Consider the following 14584-nt stretch of genomic DNA (forward strand, 5'->3'; position numbering starts at 1 on the left):
GCAGCGGCTGATTTTCCCAAACCTTCCTCTGTAAAAGAACTGCGCAGCATCCTTGGCCGCTGTTCCTACTTTCGTCACTTCATCTGTAATTTTGCTTCCAAAACCGCTCTTCCCACAATTACGCCTGGTCGCCCGCTTGTGACGATGCCTTCCAAGAGTAGCGTCGTCTACTAATCTCGCCGCCGACACTGCGCCCCTTTGACCCTGCAGCTCCGACCGAGGTACACACCGACACCCGTGGTGTTGGACTCGGCTCTGTGGTCGCGCAGCGTAAATCTGTACTCGACGAATACATCGCTGCTTCGCAAGCCGCACCTTCACCAAATCTGAGATGAATTATTCCGTTACGGAGAAGGGAATTTTTGGCCCTAATCTGGGGCACTTCGTAAATTTCGACTCTACCTCTATGGCCGCCCCTTCGACGTAATTACAGACCACCCTGCGCTTTGTTGGCTGTCCACGTTCAAGAATCCCTCAGGCCGCGCTTTTGCGATTGCAAGATTTTGACGTGCGTGTTGTCTACAGGTCTGGCCGCCGCCACACCGATGCCGACGCGCTCTCCCGTTCGCCCGTATCAACCGAAAGCGCTGCCTGCCTGTCTCCCATTGACGAAGTACTTTCGTTCCCAGCGTGCTGCGACATGGCTTCGTAGCAACGCAAGGATGCCTGGATTAACGCTCTTATACGCTTCCTTTCAAACCTGTTGACTTTAATCCACCTTCTAGAGCTTTGCGTGATCAAGGTTCTCACTTCGGAGTTCGGGATTGCCTTCTCTATCACGGGAAGTACGTCTCTGACGTTCGCAAGTGGTCGCTGGTCATACCTCGACATCTTCGTGTTGAAATGCGTTCTGCCTGCACACTGATCCACAGAGTACACATGCGGGTGCCTCCAAGAAGTACACCCGGCTTCGCTCCAGGTTTTATTGGCGTGGCATGTACCACTTTGTGTGCAAGTACCTTTGATCGTTGAGTTGCGTTGAGGTGAGTGGTTGTAGGCTACTGGTGGGATTAGCCTTGCAGTTGCTGCCGGCAATCGCTCCACCGTAGCGACACTTAAAATACGTAAATGACATAAATCGGACACAGACCTCACAACTACAAATAGTCACTCCTAAGGTCACCATGTGGAATCCAAGTCCGTGTCCTGCTGGTAATATAAAAGATGGCGAGAAACCTCCTTCCTACACTACTGGTTCCTGCGCGGGAAAACAATGTCCTGAAGAGAACTGTGAAGAATTCCTGTCTTCTTGAGGGACCCGAATAACACACTCCTTTCCGCATTATAGAGAGTACAGCACATAAGGTAATGTTCTATGTCACCGCACGCACCACACGTTGAACATAATGGAGACAACGCCAGGCCAGTCTTGTACATACACGCAGGGGTACGAGCAGAGCCCGTGCGAATGCAGAGCAGTTAAGTGGCTTGGTTTCTTTTGAGACCTTTGGTCACACATTCCTTGTGAGGTCAGCTCCACAAAGAACTGAAGTGGCACGACACCGCTTCTCTGAAGAGTCTCTGGTCCTCTTGAGGCACTTTTCTCAATGGATTCCCAGACAGCGCGCTATGGGCGAGGCTGTCCGCCATCTCGTTGCCTATGATACCTATGTGCGAGGGCACCCATTGGAAACGTATGGAGAAGCCTTTGATATGGAGATTGTGCACCGAGCGTAGAGAGCTAAGACATAAGGCATCAGTAGGGAACCCGTGCTCTAACCTTTGAAGGGCGGATTTTGAATCTGTAAGAATGACAACAGGTTGAGGCGTGCAAAACCGTAGCTTCTTTAGAGCTGCCTCAATGGCAACGCTTTCAGCCGTTGGGGAGGACACGACTGCAGTGAAGCGAACCGACTCTATTGTGACATCACTATCTCCGCGTCTCAATGTGATCCGTAGAGTTGTAAGGGAGCAATGGGGAAATCTCCTTTCTTCAATGATCAGGCTGCACGATGCACTAGTAACGAGTCGAATAATGTACCAGCTCCATTTAATTTCCCCCTCGCTATCACAGCTGGAACGACTTGAGGTTTCGCACAGAAAGGGCCTAAGGAGGGCTCTTGGCGTTCCGCAGACTGCTCCTAATAATGCAGTACTTTATGAGTCTCTATCGAGACCTCTTAGTTTAGTCGCTTCACAAAGGTTATTGATGCAAATTGGCTGCCTCAAACAGACGGCAGCCGGGCGAGCCCTTCTACAGAGCCTTCGAAAGAGATCTGAGTCCCGTGCATACTTGGCTCTTAATACTCTTGTTTGCCTGGGTCTTGACGCTAGAGGTCGAACCAAGAGGTTGAAACCACCTTGGTCATTCGCGAGCCTCGACTGTTCGTTCACAATTCCTCACATACGCGCTAAGCGGAGTTCTCCTTTGGCGGCAACGCGTTCGCTCCTACTGGAAGATCTTGAGACTGAATATGCACGTCATCTTCAAATTTTTACTGATGGCTCTGTGGACAAGGTCAGGGGATCTAGTGCAGCTGCTTTTCACATTCCCTTTTTGAAGTATGATTGGTCGGTTCGCTTTGATCGTGCCCTCAGGGCCAATGCCGCATGGTTCCTGCTCAGCATGTAACTAGTCCACTCCAGCCAATCCCGTGCATTGTACATCGTCAGTTTCCGGGGAGGAGTGAGCTTGAGATCGCCTGCGCTGGTCTGGTTGAAAAACGCTGCCAACGCTTCCTGCTGCTCTCGTGTCGTATGTTGTGCTCGCTTTAGAATACATAATTCAAATAATAGAAGCACGTAGGAAAAAAATAACGCTGCCTTACTGACGTTTCGGCCGCGGGACCAGCCTTCGTTGGAGGGATATATATATATATAGAAAGGGGGTTAACCGAGGGCCCAATTTTTATTTATCATATCATAAGAAGCCAATAAACAAAGACGCCAAGGAGGACAACAAAGGAGAATTACTTGTACATACTAATTAAAATAAAGAAATGATAAATTAATGGAAATGAAAGTGGATGAAAAAGCAACTTGCCGCAGGTGGGGAATGACCCCACGTCTTCGCATTACGCGTGCGATGCTCTACCAATTGAGCTACCGCCGGCGCCGTCCCCCATCCACTTTCTGGGGTATTTATGTATTACTACTAGAACTAACCCTAGGAGTGTAAGCCAGCGCCACCACTCACAAACTTTGGCAGTGGATGTTGAACATCCTTTCTGCCGCAGGCGTCACGAGTACGTGATCTTTCTAGGGTGAACGAAACTGGTCAATAAGCCCACACGTGCTACCTGAAGGCATCAATCATCCACTTTCAATTCCATTAATTTATAATTTCTTTATTTCAATTAGTAAGTACAATTAATTTCCCCTGAGTTGTCCTTGGTGTCTTTGTTGGCTTCTTATGATATGATTATATGAATATATATTTACATATATATGCTACTCTCCCCGTAGTTTTTTGCATCTATTTCTCTCTTTTCTATCCCCCCCCCCCCCAAAAAAAAAATATGAAATCCTCTTAGGCGTCGCCCCAAAGCGTCAGCAGGAATAACACAAGCCGGGAAGAAGTCCCTGGCCGTAGCAAGCCTGTACATATACAGGTAGGTTTGCGCCGATTGCGGCGTTCAAAGGCATATGGCATTCTGCTCCATATGTTATGAACTTTTACCTGATAAGCCATATAAAGAATACATAAATATGAAACGATCAACCGCCCCCCCCCCCCCTTCCTGCAGATCTCGCGTCAACTTCAAGTGGAAGAGCGAGCATGTCACTGCACGATCGGCTAGCTCTGGTGACCGGAGGAGCAGGTGGCATAGGCAAGGCCACATGTCGCGCCCTGGCCGCCCAAGGAGCCAGTGTCGTCGTCGCCGATATGAATCTAGATGCTGCTAAAGTCGTGGCGGCGGAGCTACCTGGTGTGTTCCCGTCTACCTTATCAATTATTAGACGCAAGCCTTTACAACAGTAGAAATAAATAACGCATAAAGATCAATACACTTTAAAATCATGACTTGCAAGCTTTGTTTGAAAACAACATTACGGTGTTCCTTTTAGCTTCACGCTTAGGGTGCGTTGCAAGGATGCGCCAAGAGGAGTGATATCGAAAGTAGCTTGGCCGGCCGTTTGCTCAAGTTTGCGGGCCTCGAAAGCTTGATAAGGGTGATTTTCGGCTGGAATGGCTAAATTATTTAAACATGGCTGAAGATAAAGTAGATTACAAACGCATTTTGCCGCTGCTAACCTACAGCGCTGGAACATGGAAAGAGAAAGAGAGACAGAGGAAAGGGGAAAGGCAAGGAGGTTAACCTGAGGGGAAGATCCGGTTTGCTACCCTACGCTGGGGAGAGAGGGGAGGGGGAGGTAAAGTGATAACAAAGTAGAGATAAAGAAAGAAAGGAGCGTAGACATACAATCACAGTCAGTCACTGTCGCCGCATGCTGCCACCGCACAGCATAGTAGCACTTGCGGCATTATAAACATCTGCTCAGGCTACAGCCGCTTGTCCAATTCTGTCGCCCTCAAAAACCGCAACAGTGCCCTCGTCGCCCTCTGCTGCGATGGCTTGTGATGGCGGCATATTAAAATAAGTTCCTCTGTGAGAGGTCTTCGGTCAAAGCGTGCTATCGCGATTGCGAGTGATCGTCTCTGTAAATTATAACGAGGACGGTCACAAAGAAGGTGTTGAAGAGTCTCCTCGTTACCGCAAGGTAACTAAAGAACTTCAAAGGAAGGTGATATAGAGGCATACATAATGTATAGAAAAGCAGATATGTTAGCAGAGGTAGTTTTGGTCTGCTACCCTGCGCGGGGTTCAAGGAGTAAAGGAATATATAAAGAGAGAGTAGCACGATCCAGCGGGACCACGCAAAGAGTTACGTAACACAATTAGTGAGCCTAAGTCACGGCATACGATGACGGCCCGAGTTAAATATACCAAATGCCCGTAGCCCATATTATAGCAGATATTACAAGGAAGGATTGGAGTGGTAGAGATTGACTCAATTCTCTGCCAATCCACCGTAGTTGGTATACACCATATTCAGAGAGAAGCCAGAACAATTGCAACGCGAAAAGTATAGCGGATATATGGTCGTCTTAGACTTAGAGATCGTGTCCCAAGAGAAGAACTGCTGTCGGGGCCGGAAGATGATTACATCGACGGGTTAAGAGTAGGAAACAGTGGTTCACTGCAATCTCCCTTACTTGGCGGTTCTATGAGCAGAAATTTTTCTTAGTCGAGAAAGCTTTTTGTAAAAAAACCAGGCCTCCGAGATCGTAACTGCACAAATGTGTGCCATTTCAACCTCGGATGCTACGGTCACAAAGATGGTACTTGCTCTATTCTCTCATGATGTGCTTTTGAAAGAGATATCCTGTTGTGACGGGTCTCTGCGGAGGACACAAAAGAAAAGTTAGCGTGCCTTTTTTTCTTTAACGAACTATTAACACTTCTGCACTCTTCACCACAGCCCTAGTCATGTTATCTACGTTCGCTACTAATTGAACGCTACAATATTAACTCAGAGGTAGGTCATTCACTAGGAGCCGAATAGCCCCTAGCGCAGCGTTTCGAGGGTACATTAATTTATTTATTTTTTATTTAGAACATACTGCAGGCCTACAGTAGGCCCAAGCAGGAGGGGCGAATACATAATATATGCAAAAAGAACAGAATTAGCAAAATTGAAAAATGTTAAATACAAGTTGTGACACAAAATACAGCAATAAATACAAGGCTCAGATGCAAAATACAAAAAGTAAACGTAGAAATAAATGGCTCTCAAATTAAATGCTGTGAAGAAAACATTGAGTCAAAAGAATCAGCTCTGGTTAAAAGATCTGGCGGACACCTGTTCCACTCCTCAATGGTGCGTGGAAAAAATGAGTATTTAAAGGCGTTAATCCTAGCACTGTAAGGGGTTAATGATTGTGCATGATGATTTCGTGTTTGGCGCGTAATGTTAGCTTTAAGGAAGGGGTCTGCATTCATAGACAGTTTATGGCTTTTTAGTAAGAAAAGTAGTTTCAGTCTTTGAATTTTCCGGCGCAGCTGTAATGTTTCAATACCGTGAGTTCGCATGAGGGTCGTTGGTGAGTCAGTTACAATGATACTTTGAAAAAATAAAACGGATGGCTTTGCGTTGAATCATTTCAAGGGCCTCGATGTTACGTTCAGTGTAGGGATCCCAGACGGTGCACGCATATTCTAGTGATGGCCTTATTATTGAAAAGTAGGTTAATTTTTTATGTTCAGGTGGGGCAAGTTTTAGTTTATGTCTAAGAAAGCTGAGTTTACGAAAGGCTGAGGAGCATACGTTTGATACATGTTTATTCAAGCTAAGGTTTTTCGTTATTGTAACTCCTAGATACTTGTACTCGCTGACTTCGGTCAGAAGGTGAGATGAAATATTGTAAGGAAATGAGAAGGAAGCCTTTTTGTTAGTTATCGTCATGTATACTGCTTTCTCTAAATTTAGCTTCATGTCCCATTTATTACACCATGTATGTATGTTCTGAAGATTGGAGTTTAGTAAAACTTGATCATCTTGGCAAGTAATTTGGTGAAATAAAACGCAGTCATCTGCAAATAATCTAATTTGAACAGGGGTAGTTATAACGTTAGTAATGTCATTGATATATATCAAAAAGAGGAGAGGTCCGAGGACGCTTCCCTGTGGGACGCCTGAAGTGACCGGCAGGTGGTTTGAATAGCAATCATCAATACAAACAAATTGTGTGCGGTGAGAAAGGTATGAGGAAATCCAACGAATTATGAAATTAGGAAGACCAACAGGTTCAAGTTTGTAAATTAGTTTGGCATGAGAAATAACATCAAAGGCTTTGCTGAAGTCTAAAAAAATAACATCTATTTGACCAGCGCTATTTAGTACACTTGCAAAAGTATGAATGACAGAAGTTAGCTGAGTGACAGTGGAAAAGCCTTTTCGAAACCCGTGCTCATGGGGGGTAAGTTCCTTGTTATCGTTTAGGAATGTAGTTATGTAGTTAGCTATGATATGCTCAGCAAGCTTGCAACATGTGGAAGTTATTGATATGGGACGATAATTAGCAATCAAGGCAGGATCACCCTTTTTCAGCACGGGCACAATCCGCGCTTTCCTCCAGTCGGAAGGAATGTTTCCTGTTTCAAGTGATTTGCGGAAAATAACAACCAGGAACTCTGTGATGACTTCTGCATAACGGCGCAAAAAATATTTGGTATCCCGTCAGGTCCAGCGGACGCTTTAGTTTTGAGGTTGAGTAGCATGGAGAATACGCCAGATGAAGATAATGACACTTTTTCAAAAATCACATTTAATGAACAGTTATAACCTTACATTTTATAATACCGGCATATATCACTTTAAATTATTATTTTTTTTACAGGGACCGGAACCCACAGAGGAGCCTTGCTGGACGTCAGTGACTCAAATTCGGTGGAGAGATTGTTCGCCTACATCAAGGACACAGAATATCTTCCTGTCAGCATCGTAGTGAATTGCGCTGGCATATTTGTGGACACGACGGAGGAGAGCTTCATCAAGATCATTCAGGTCAACTTGAAGGTTAGCATTCCAACGTCAGCGAAAGATCTTACATTAATTTTTGTAGAACCCACGACGAAAAGACAGATGCTCACAGGGAACTGCAATTAGTGCAGTCACCTAAAATGTAATGCCCTAGCGAGTTTTGGACAATTAGGTTTCCTCATTGAAAAGGCTACAATCTCTTTTATTCACGAGTAAATTAACGAACTTTTCCATACCTTGCTAAGCTCTTATGTCTAAAAGTGTTGGACATACCTATTCCGCCCAAGGCACGCGGTAACTTATAAGTTACGCTTTCAAAGAAATACCGCTGCTGCGAGCAGAAACCCGAAGGCCGATGTCGTTACAGGCAGCAGTATTATAGTACAAGTGTTGCGGTACGCTATCATAGATGGAACTCTCAGTGTCAGTTTGATTCGTCATGGTCTTGTTCAAAAAATACAATTTATAGCCTCGTACTGAATTGAGTTGTCACACATACGTAACGTACATTCCGCACTAGCGGACAGTGAGGCCAGTTGCAGCGCTGCGCAACGCCTGCACCGCAAAAGCACACAAGCTGTTCTTTTTGTTTTGTTTCTAGTTCGAGCAAGTTCTAAATATACTTCAGCGGAAGACAGCGCGATTCGGCCTCTCAGCGTCACCTACTAGAATAAATGATCATTGTATGCACGAAAAATGGACATATTTGGCTTACATATCAAACGCTGTTTCACTGTTACGTTACTTAAGTACTAATTTCAGGGCACATACTTCAATAGAAGATTCGTAGCTGGGTAATAACAAAATCAAATCCACCGTTGTAGAAATTGCGAAACTACTCCACCAGTTTCGTGATATGTATGTATGTATGTATGTATGTATGTATGTATGTATGTATGTATGTATGTGCACGTATGCTTGCGTGTGCACACTTTTGTGTAGCTGTGTGTACGACTTGCGTGCAGCCACCACACAAGTCGGATATAAATAAAGCTTGCATAAATATAGAACGCCGATTGCACACTAATGCTGTTTCCCACAGGGCACGTTCCTCGTGGCAAGAGCCGCCGCGCGGGCCATGATCGCTAGCGGCGTCACCGAGGGAGTCATCGTGAACATCGCGAGCATCGCGGGCAAGATTGGATGGTCTGACATGGCGGCGTACAGTGCTTCCAAGGGGGGCGTCGTGGCTTTGACCAAGGCGGTTGCTCGAGAGATGGCACCGCACGGCATCCGCTGCAACGTAGTACTGCCGTCGATGACGAAGACACCGATGGCCGATTCGCTGCCAGAGAAGGACCAGAAGACGTGCATCGCGCTCACGCCTATGCAAAGAGCGGGCGAGCCGGAGGAAGTGGCAGAGGCAATCCTATTTCTCTGCTCTCCGCACAGTTCCTTCGTGACAGGAGCCGTCCTTGAAGTAACAGGTGGATTCAGCATGTGAAAGCTTTTCCGGTCCCTGTTCGTCATGGCCTGTTTTTCCACTGAAACAATAAAGATTGTATTGTAAAAGATCGTAGCTTGAGCTTGAACTGACATGAGCGGCTCCGGTTCTATTTGTTGGCCCTTCTGCATAGTGCACCTGGGCAACGTTAAAAGCTTTTGTCAGGGTGAATGTGTGAGCTGAAATGACGATGGGTATACGCCGTTTTGTTCCAGCCGGCTTCATAATTTTCTCTCTGTCCGGCTTACCAACATCACACAGCCATGATTGCGTAATTCGATGAAACGGTGATAGATGCTTGTGCTTCTTGGCATCGCATAGTTAACCATGCAGCGCAGGAACCGTCGGCCAAGGAGAAAGAGGAGACGATCCACAGTGCCGATTTTGATATTGAAGCATTTCGTAAAAATGCCCTTACATCTTGAATGGAACGAATTATGGTAGGCAGTGCAAATAGATGCGTATAAATACGTTCGATTACATACATCAGGTGTTTTACACGTTCGCCCAAGGAACTCTTACCTGCAGCCTGAGTGGCCTTGCTGGGTCCCCGAAGCTCTGCCACCCCCATCTCTCCTAGTAACACTTGGCGGTTCATGCCATCTGATTTTTGCAACTTAACTGGGAGCGTATATACACTTTCCTTATTGTTATCAATATCGCAAGTTCTTAATCCTAGGTTGAAAGTGCTGGAAACAAGTACAGTATATCGTCGGCTTCTCCACAGTGTTACATTATTAAATGTTAGAAAGGATGAAAATATATCTAGTGAAATATTTCATCCATTTAGCAGTTTCCCACTAAACGCGTGGCTGGCCCTTGCACATAAAGAAAAAGCTCGAAGTTTGACGGTCTGCTTAAGATTACCAACTATGGCCTCAGGAAGTCTGGTAATGGCTGAGGCACACGAAGCCCCTGTAGATACTCTTAAAAGTAGTAAGGCACATCTCTTGTATTTTCTTCCGAGCATCTTCTGGAGACCTAGAGCGAAAATACGAGACAAAACAGCTAATTTTGTAGGCTGGACGGTGTCTTTCGCAATGCCAGTCCATACGTGCTGGAGATTCAAATCACAGCGACAGCCTTGACTTTGGCCACCGTTTCAGATAAGTATTTTCGGTAAATTGTTGGATCTGTGTCATCTTCATTAGCAGCCTATTGCAAGAATGCATGTGTATACTGATGAATCTACAACTGAGTAAAAATCGCCATCAGTCTTTGTACTCACATCTTTCAAAGTGCAGCACAGTTACGTTCTCTTACATGTGACGTCCTCAAGAACGGCAGAGATTCACGTAACACTTTTGGCTAGATATTTTATTCCAGTGCTGACCCGCAGTGTGGTTCATTTTAAATGATTCGAAGTAGCCCTCGGATGCTTGCAGTGTTTTGCCATGTGTTACCCTAACGCGGTGCTGATATAAAGGTTCGCAGACAAAGCACTAAAACGCTGGAGCCTTCAGAGTTCGAGATCAAATTACAATGGACACTGAAGGAGACGAGCTTGCATCGGACGCACACAAGTCTGTCCTTGTTGATTTGACATTATTTAAAAAAGGCGTACGCAAAGGGGGGGGGGGGGGGGGGGGCGAGGGTAAGGTAATTCCGTGAGTCCATATCAAGTGTCACATTTTCTTCATGACACTTCAATGAAGTGCATATTATATAGAATGGATCCACGCTTAACATTCACAGTAGCACGCATATGCTATACACAGTGCCAGTCATATCTTTCAACGGCATGTGTGGAAAATCTATTCGGCGTCAGCAGCTTAGTATAAGCATGTTCCTGCAAAGCCCTGGTGACCGGAGGTGCCAGTGGCATAGGCAAGGCGGCTGGCCATGCCCTGGCCTCCCAAGGAGCCAGATTCATCGTCACCCATCGCAAACTGGGACAGTGGTAAGGACGTGTGCAGACCAGCTACCAGGTATCGATTCATTGCACCCATCATGGAATTATGCTTAGTTTTTACGATAATGCCAACTAGTGCATTTAGGGGCCCCTTCCACGCACAGAACATCATAAAGTCGCTAAAGAGAGATAGAGGAAGAAAAGAGAGAGAGAGAGATGGGGGGAGGGGGATATTCGTTACAGAAGGTAAAAAGCCGCCATGAGGTTGTTCTGACAAAATATTTAGGCAGGCTGCGTTGCTTGGTGTCGCTCTTGTAGTGTAACATTTGTGCATCTTTGGCGGGAGACGGTTATATGGTGGAATTACGTTATCATTGTTGCTGTGTATATTTATCGCACCTCGACGGCTTCTAGGCAGAGACATTACATGCGAGATAAACTAAGAGGCACATGAAACGGAATGCATGGCACTTGACATTTCAGGTGCGTTGCAGCACATTGGCAATACATAATGTGTGCAAATCTAGCGGTTTACATTGAGAATACTTTGTTTTCGAGTAAAACTAGATAATTTCCGATTTGTGAACACCGAACAAAGTTTATCAAAATTGGGTGAAGTCCGATTTCTGCCCGAATTGGACCCTTTTTAAGCAGGTAGTCAATATATATCATATTGTTATTCGATATAATACTATTAATAACATATGAATATGATATATACTTCGTTCTCGCTTAAAACTCAATTGAAAAGTGGAATATATATATATATATATATATATCAAGGTAGTGTGTCGATTCGATAATGTGCCGACTTTCAATGAAGGAAAGCGTGTTGCTATTTTTAATAGCCATGTTTAAATGACTACGACAAGCCGCATGACATTGCATTTCCTGCACGCCGAAGCCTTTAGCCTCTCCATGAATAACGGATTCTGGATGAGTGCACAGTTCTGGGACATTATATTGCTGGTATCGTAGTTGCGTCTCAGTATTTTCTGTCCATTTTGAGCTTCGCTCTTCTGTTTCCCCTATATTTCAAGTTGCATTAGGCATGCCCCTTCCAAGCCCTACACTTTTACTGCGAGGGGAATTTTTTAAAGCCAAATCAAGGCTGTAGATGCGTAGATGCGAAGTCAACATATCCATTCTCAGTGGTGTACCTTTCTTGGACAGGCTTGGTCTTATCTGCTGGTAGCTCCGCGTCACGGCACTGCTGTCAGTTATTGAAGATGGCGGTTGTGCTTCACAAGTCCTCGGCGTAGGAGCAACGAAGTGTGATTCGTTTTCTATGGAGCAAAGGGCGAACTCCCATCGAGATCCACAAGGAAATGCAGCCCACGTATGGGGAACGCTTTGAGAAGTGCGAGGTGGTGGTGTTGTGAGTTCGTAAAAGGGCCATGAAGACTCGCATGGCAATGAGCGTTCGGGGAGGCCACGTGCGTCGCAATTCCACCACAGGGGCATCTCGAATTTAGTGCTACGATGGCACAAATGCTTTAACCGGTGTGGGGACTATGTGTCGGTCCAGGGGGTCTAGTTTTCTCACAAAACAGGCACTAAGAAGTCATACGGTTTGGATATTTGAAAAACGTGCAAAAAAAAAAAATAAATAACTGATTAGAAGAGATCAGTAAAAATGGAAAACAAGAGCAAAAAAATACGCGTATAGATCTTCTCAAAAGCTTCATCATCATCATCATCATCATCATCAGCCTGATTACGCCCACTGCAGGGCAAAGGCCTCTCCCATACTTCTCCAACTACCCCGGTCATGTACTAATTGTGGCCATGTTGACCCTCCAAACTTTCTAATCTCATCTGCCCACCTAACTTTCTGTCGCCCCCTGCTCCGCTTCCCTTCCCTCGGAATCCAGTCCGTAACCCTTAATGACCATCGGTTATCTTCCCTCCTCATTACATGTCCTGCCCATGCCCATTTCTTTTTCTTGATTTCAACTAAGATGTCATTAACGCGCGTTTGTTCCCTCACCCAATCTGCTCTTTTCTTATCCCTTAACGTTACACCTATCATTCTTCTTTCCATAGCTCGTTGCGTCGTCCTCAATTTAAGTAGAACCCTTTTCGTAAGCCTCCAGGTTTCTGCCCCGTACGTGAGTACTGGTAAGACACAGCTGTTATACACTTTTCTCTTGAGGGATAATGGCAACCTGCTGTTCATGATCTGCGAATGCCTGCCAAACGCACCCCAGCCCATTCTTATTCTTCTGATTACTTCACTCTCATGATCTGGATCAGCAGTCACTACCTGTCCTAAGTAGATGTATTCCCTTACCACTTCCAGTGCCTCGCTACCTATCGTAAACTGCTGTTCCCTTCCGAGACTGTTAAACATTACTTTAGTTTTCTGCAGATTCATTTTTAGTCCCACCCTTCTGCTCTGCCTCTCCAGATCAGTGAGCATGCATTGCAGTTGGTCCCCTGAGTTACTAAGCAAGGCAATATCATCAGCGAAGCGCAAGTTACTAAGGTATTCTCCATTTACTCTTATCCCCAATTCTTCCCAATCCAGGTCTCTGAATACCTCCTGTAAACACGCTGTGAATAGCATTGGAGAGATCGTATCTCCCTGCCTGACGCCTTTCTTTATTGGGATTTTGTTGCTTTCTTTATGGAGGAGTACAGTGGCTGTGGAGCCGCTATAGATATCTTTCAGTATTTTTACATACGGCTCGTCTACACCCTGATTCCGCAATGCCTCCATGACTGCTGAGGTTTCGACTGAATCAAACGCTTTCTCGTAATCAATGAAAGCTATATATAATGGTTGGTTATATTCCGCACATTTCTCTATCACCTGATTGATAGTGTGAATATGATCTATTGTTGAGTAGCCTTTGCGGAATCCTGCCTGGTCCTTTGGTTGACGGAAGTCTAAGGTGTTCCGGATTCTATTTGCAATTACCTTAGTAAATACTTTGTAGGCAACGGACAGTAAGCTGATCGGTCTATAATTTTTCAAGTCTTTGGCGTCGCCTTTCTTATGGATTAGGATTATGTTAGCGTTCTTCCAAGATTCCGGTACGCTCGAGGTCTTGAGGCATTGTGTATACAGGGTGGCCAGTTTTTCTAGAACAATCTGCCCACCATCCTTCAGCAAATCTGCTGTTACCTGATCCTCCCCAGCTGCCTTCCCCCTTTGTATAGCTCCCAAGGCTTTCTTTACTTCTTCCGGCGTTACTTCTGGGATATCGAATTCCTCTAGATTATTCTCTCTTCCATTATCATCGTGGGTGCCACTCGTACTGTATAAATCTCTATAGAACTCCTCAGCCACTTGAACTATCTCATCCATATTAGTAATGATATTGCCGGCTTTGTCTCTTAACGCATACATCTGATTCTTGCCAATTCCTAGTTTCTTCTTCACTGCTTTTGGGCTTCCTCCGTTACTGAGAGCATGTTCAATTCTATCCATATTATACTTCCTTATGTCAGCTGTCTTACGCTTGCTGATTAACTTGTAAAGTTCTGCCAGTGCTATTCTAGCTGTAGGGTTAGAGGCTTTCATACATTGACATTTCTTGATCAGATCTTTCGTCTCCTGCGATAGCTTACTGGTATCCTGTCTAACAGAGTTACCACCGACTTCTATTGCGCACTCCTTAATGATGCCCATAAGATTGTCGTTCATTGCTTCAACACTAAGGTCCTCTTCCTGAGTCAAAGCCGAATACCTGTTCTGTAGCTTGATCCGGAATTCCTCTAGTTTCCCTCTTACCGCTAACTCATTGATTGGCTTCTTATGTACCAGTTTTTTCCGTTCCCTCCTCAAGTCAAGGCTA

General features: G+C 45.2%; 1 protein-coding gene across 1 annotated transcript; it reads left to right on the plus strand.

The window, feature by feature from the left end:
• Positions 1–3695: 3695 nt before the first annotated feature.
• Positions 3696–8955, plus strand: LOC126542049 (estradiol 17-beta-dehydrogenase 8-like). The gene is made up of 3 exons (XM_050189023.2): positions 3696–3869; positions 7343–7521; positions 8528–8955. The coding sequence occupies exons 1-3, from the start codon at positions 3719–3721 to the stop codon at positions 8927–8929; spliced, it is 732 nt and encodes a 243-aa protein (XP_050044980.1). The 5' UTR covers positions 3696–3718; the 3' UTR covers positions 8930–8955.
• Positions 8956–14584: the final 5629 nt, after the last annotated feature.

Source organism: Dermacentor andersoni, chromosome 2 (assembly GCF_023375885.2).
Source record: "Dermacentor andersoni chromosome 2, qqDerAnde1_hic_scaffold, whole genome shotgun sequence".
Classification (NCBI taxonomy): Eukaryota; Metazoa; Arthropoda; class Arachnida; order Ixodida; family Ixodidae; genus Dermacentor; species Dermacentor andersoni.

Bases quoted from the DNA above. Each gene is read 5' to 3' on its own strand.
- LOC126542049 (XM_050189023.2), top strand. From the start codon at position 3,719: ATGTCACTGCACGATCGGCTAGCTCTGGTGACCGGAGGAGCAGGTGGC. The intron at 3,870-7,342 runs GTGTGTTCCCGT...TTTTTTTTACAG, and splicing joins CGTGGCGGCGGAGCTACCTG to GGACCGGAACCCACAGAGGA. The intron at 7,522-8,527 runs GTTAGCATTCCA...TGTTTCCCACAG, and splicing joins TCATTCAGGTCAACTTGAAG to GGCACGTTCCTCGTGGCAAG.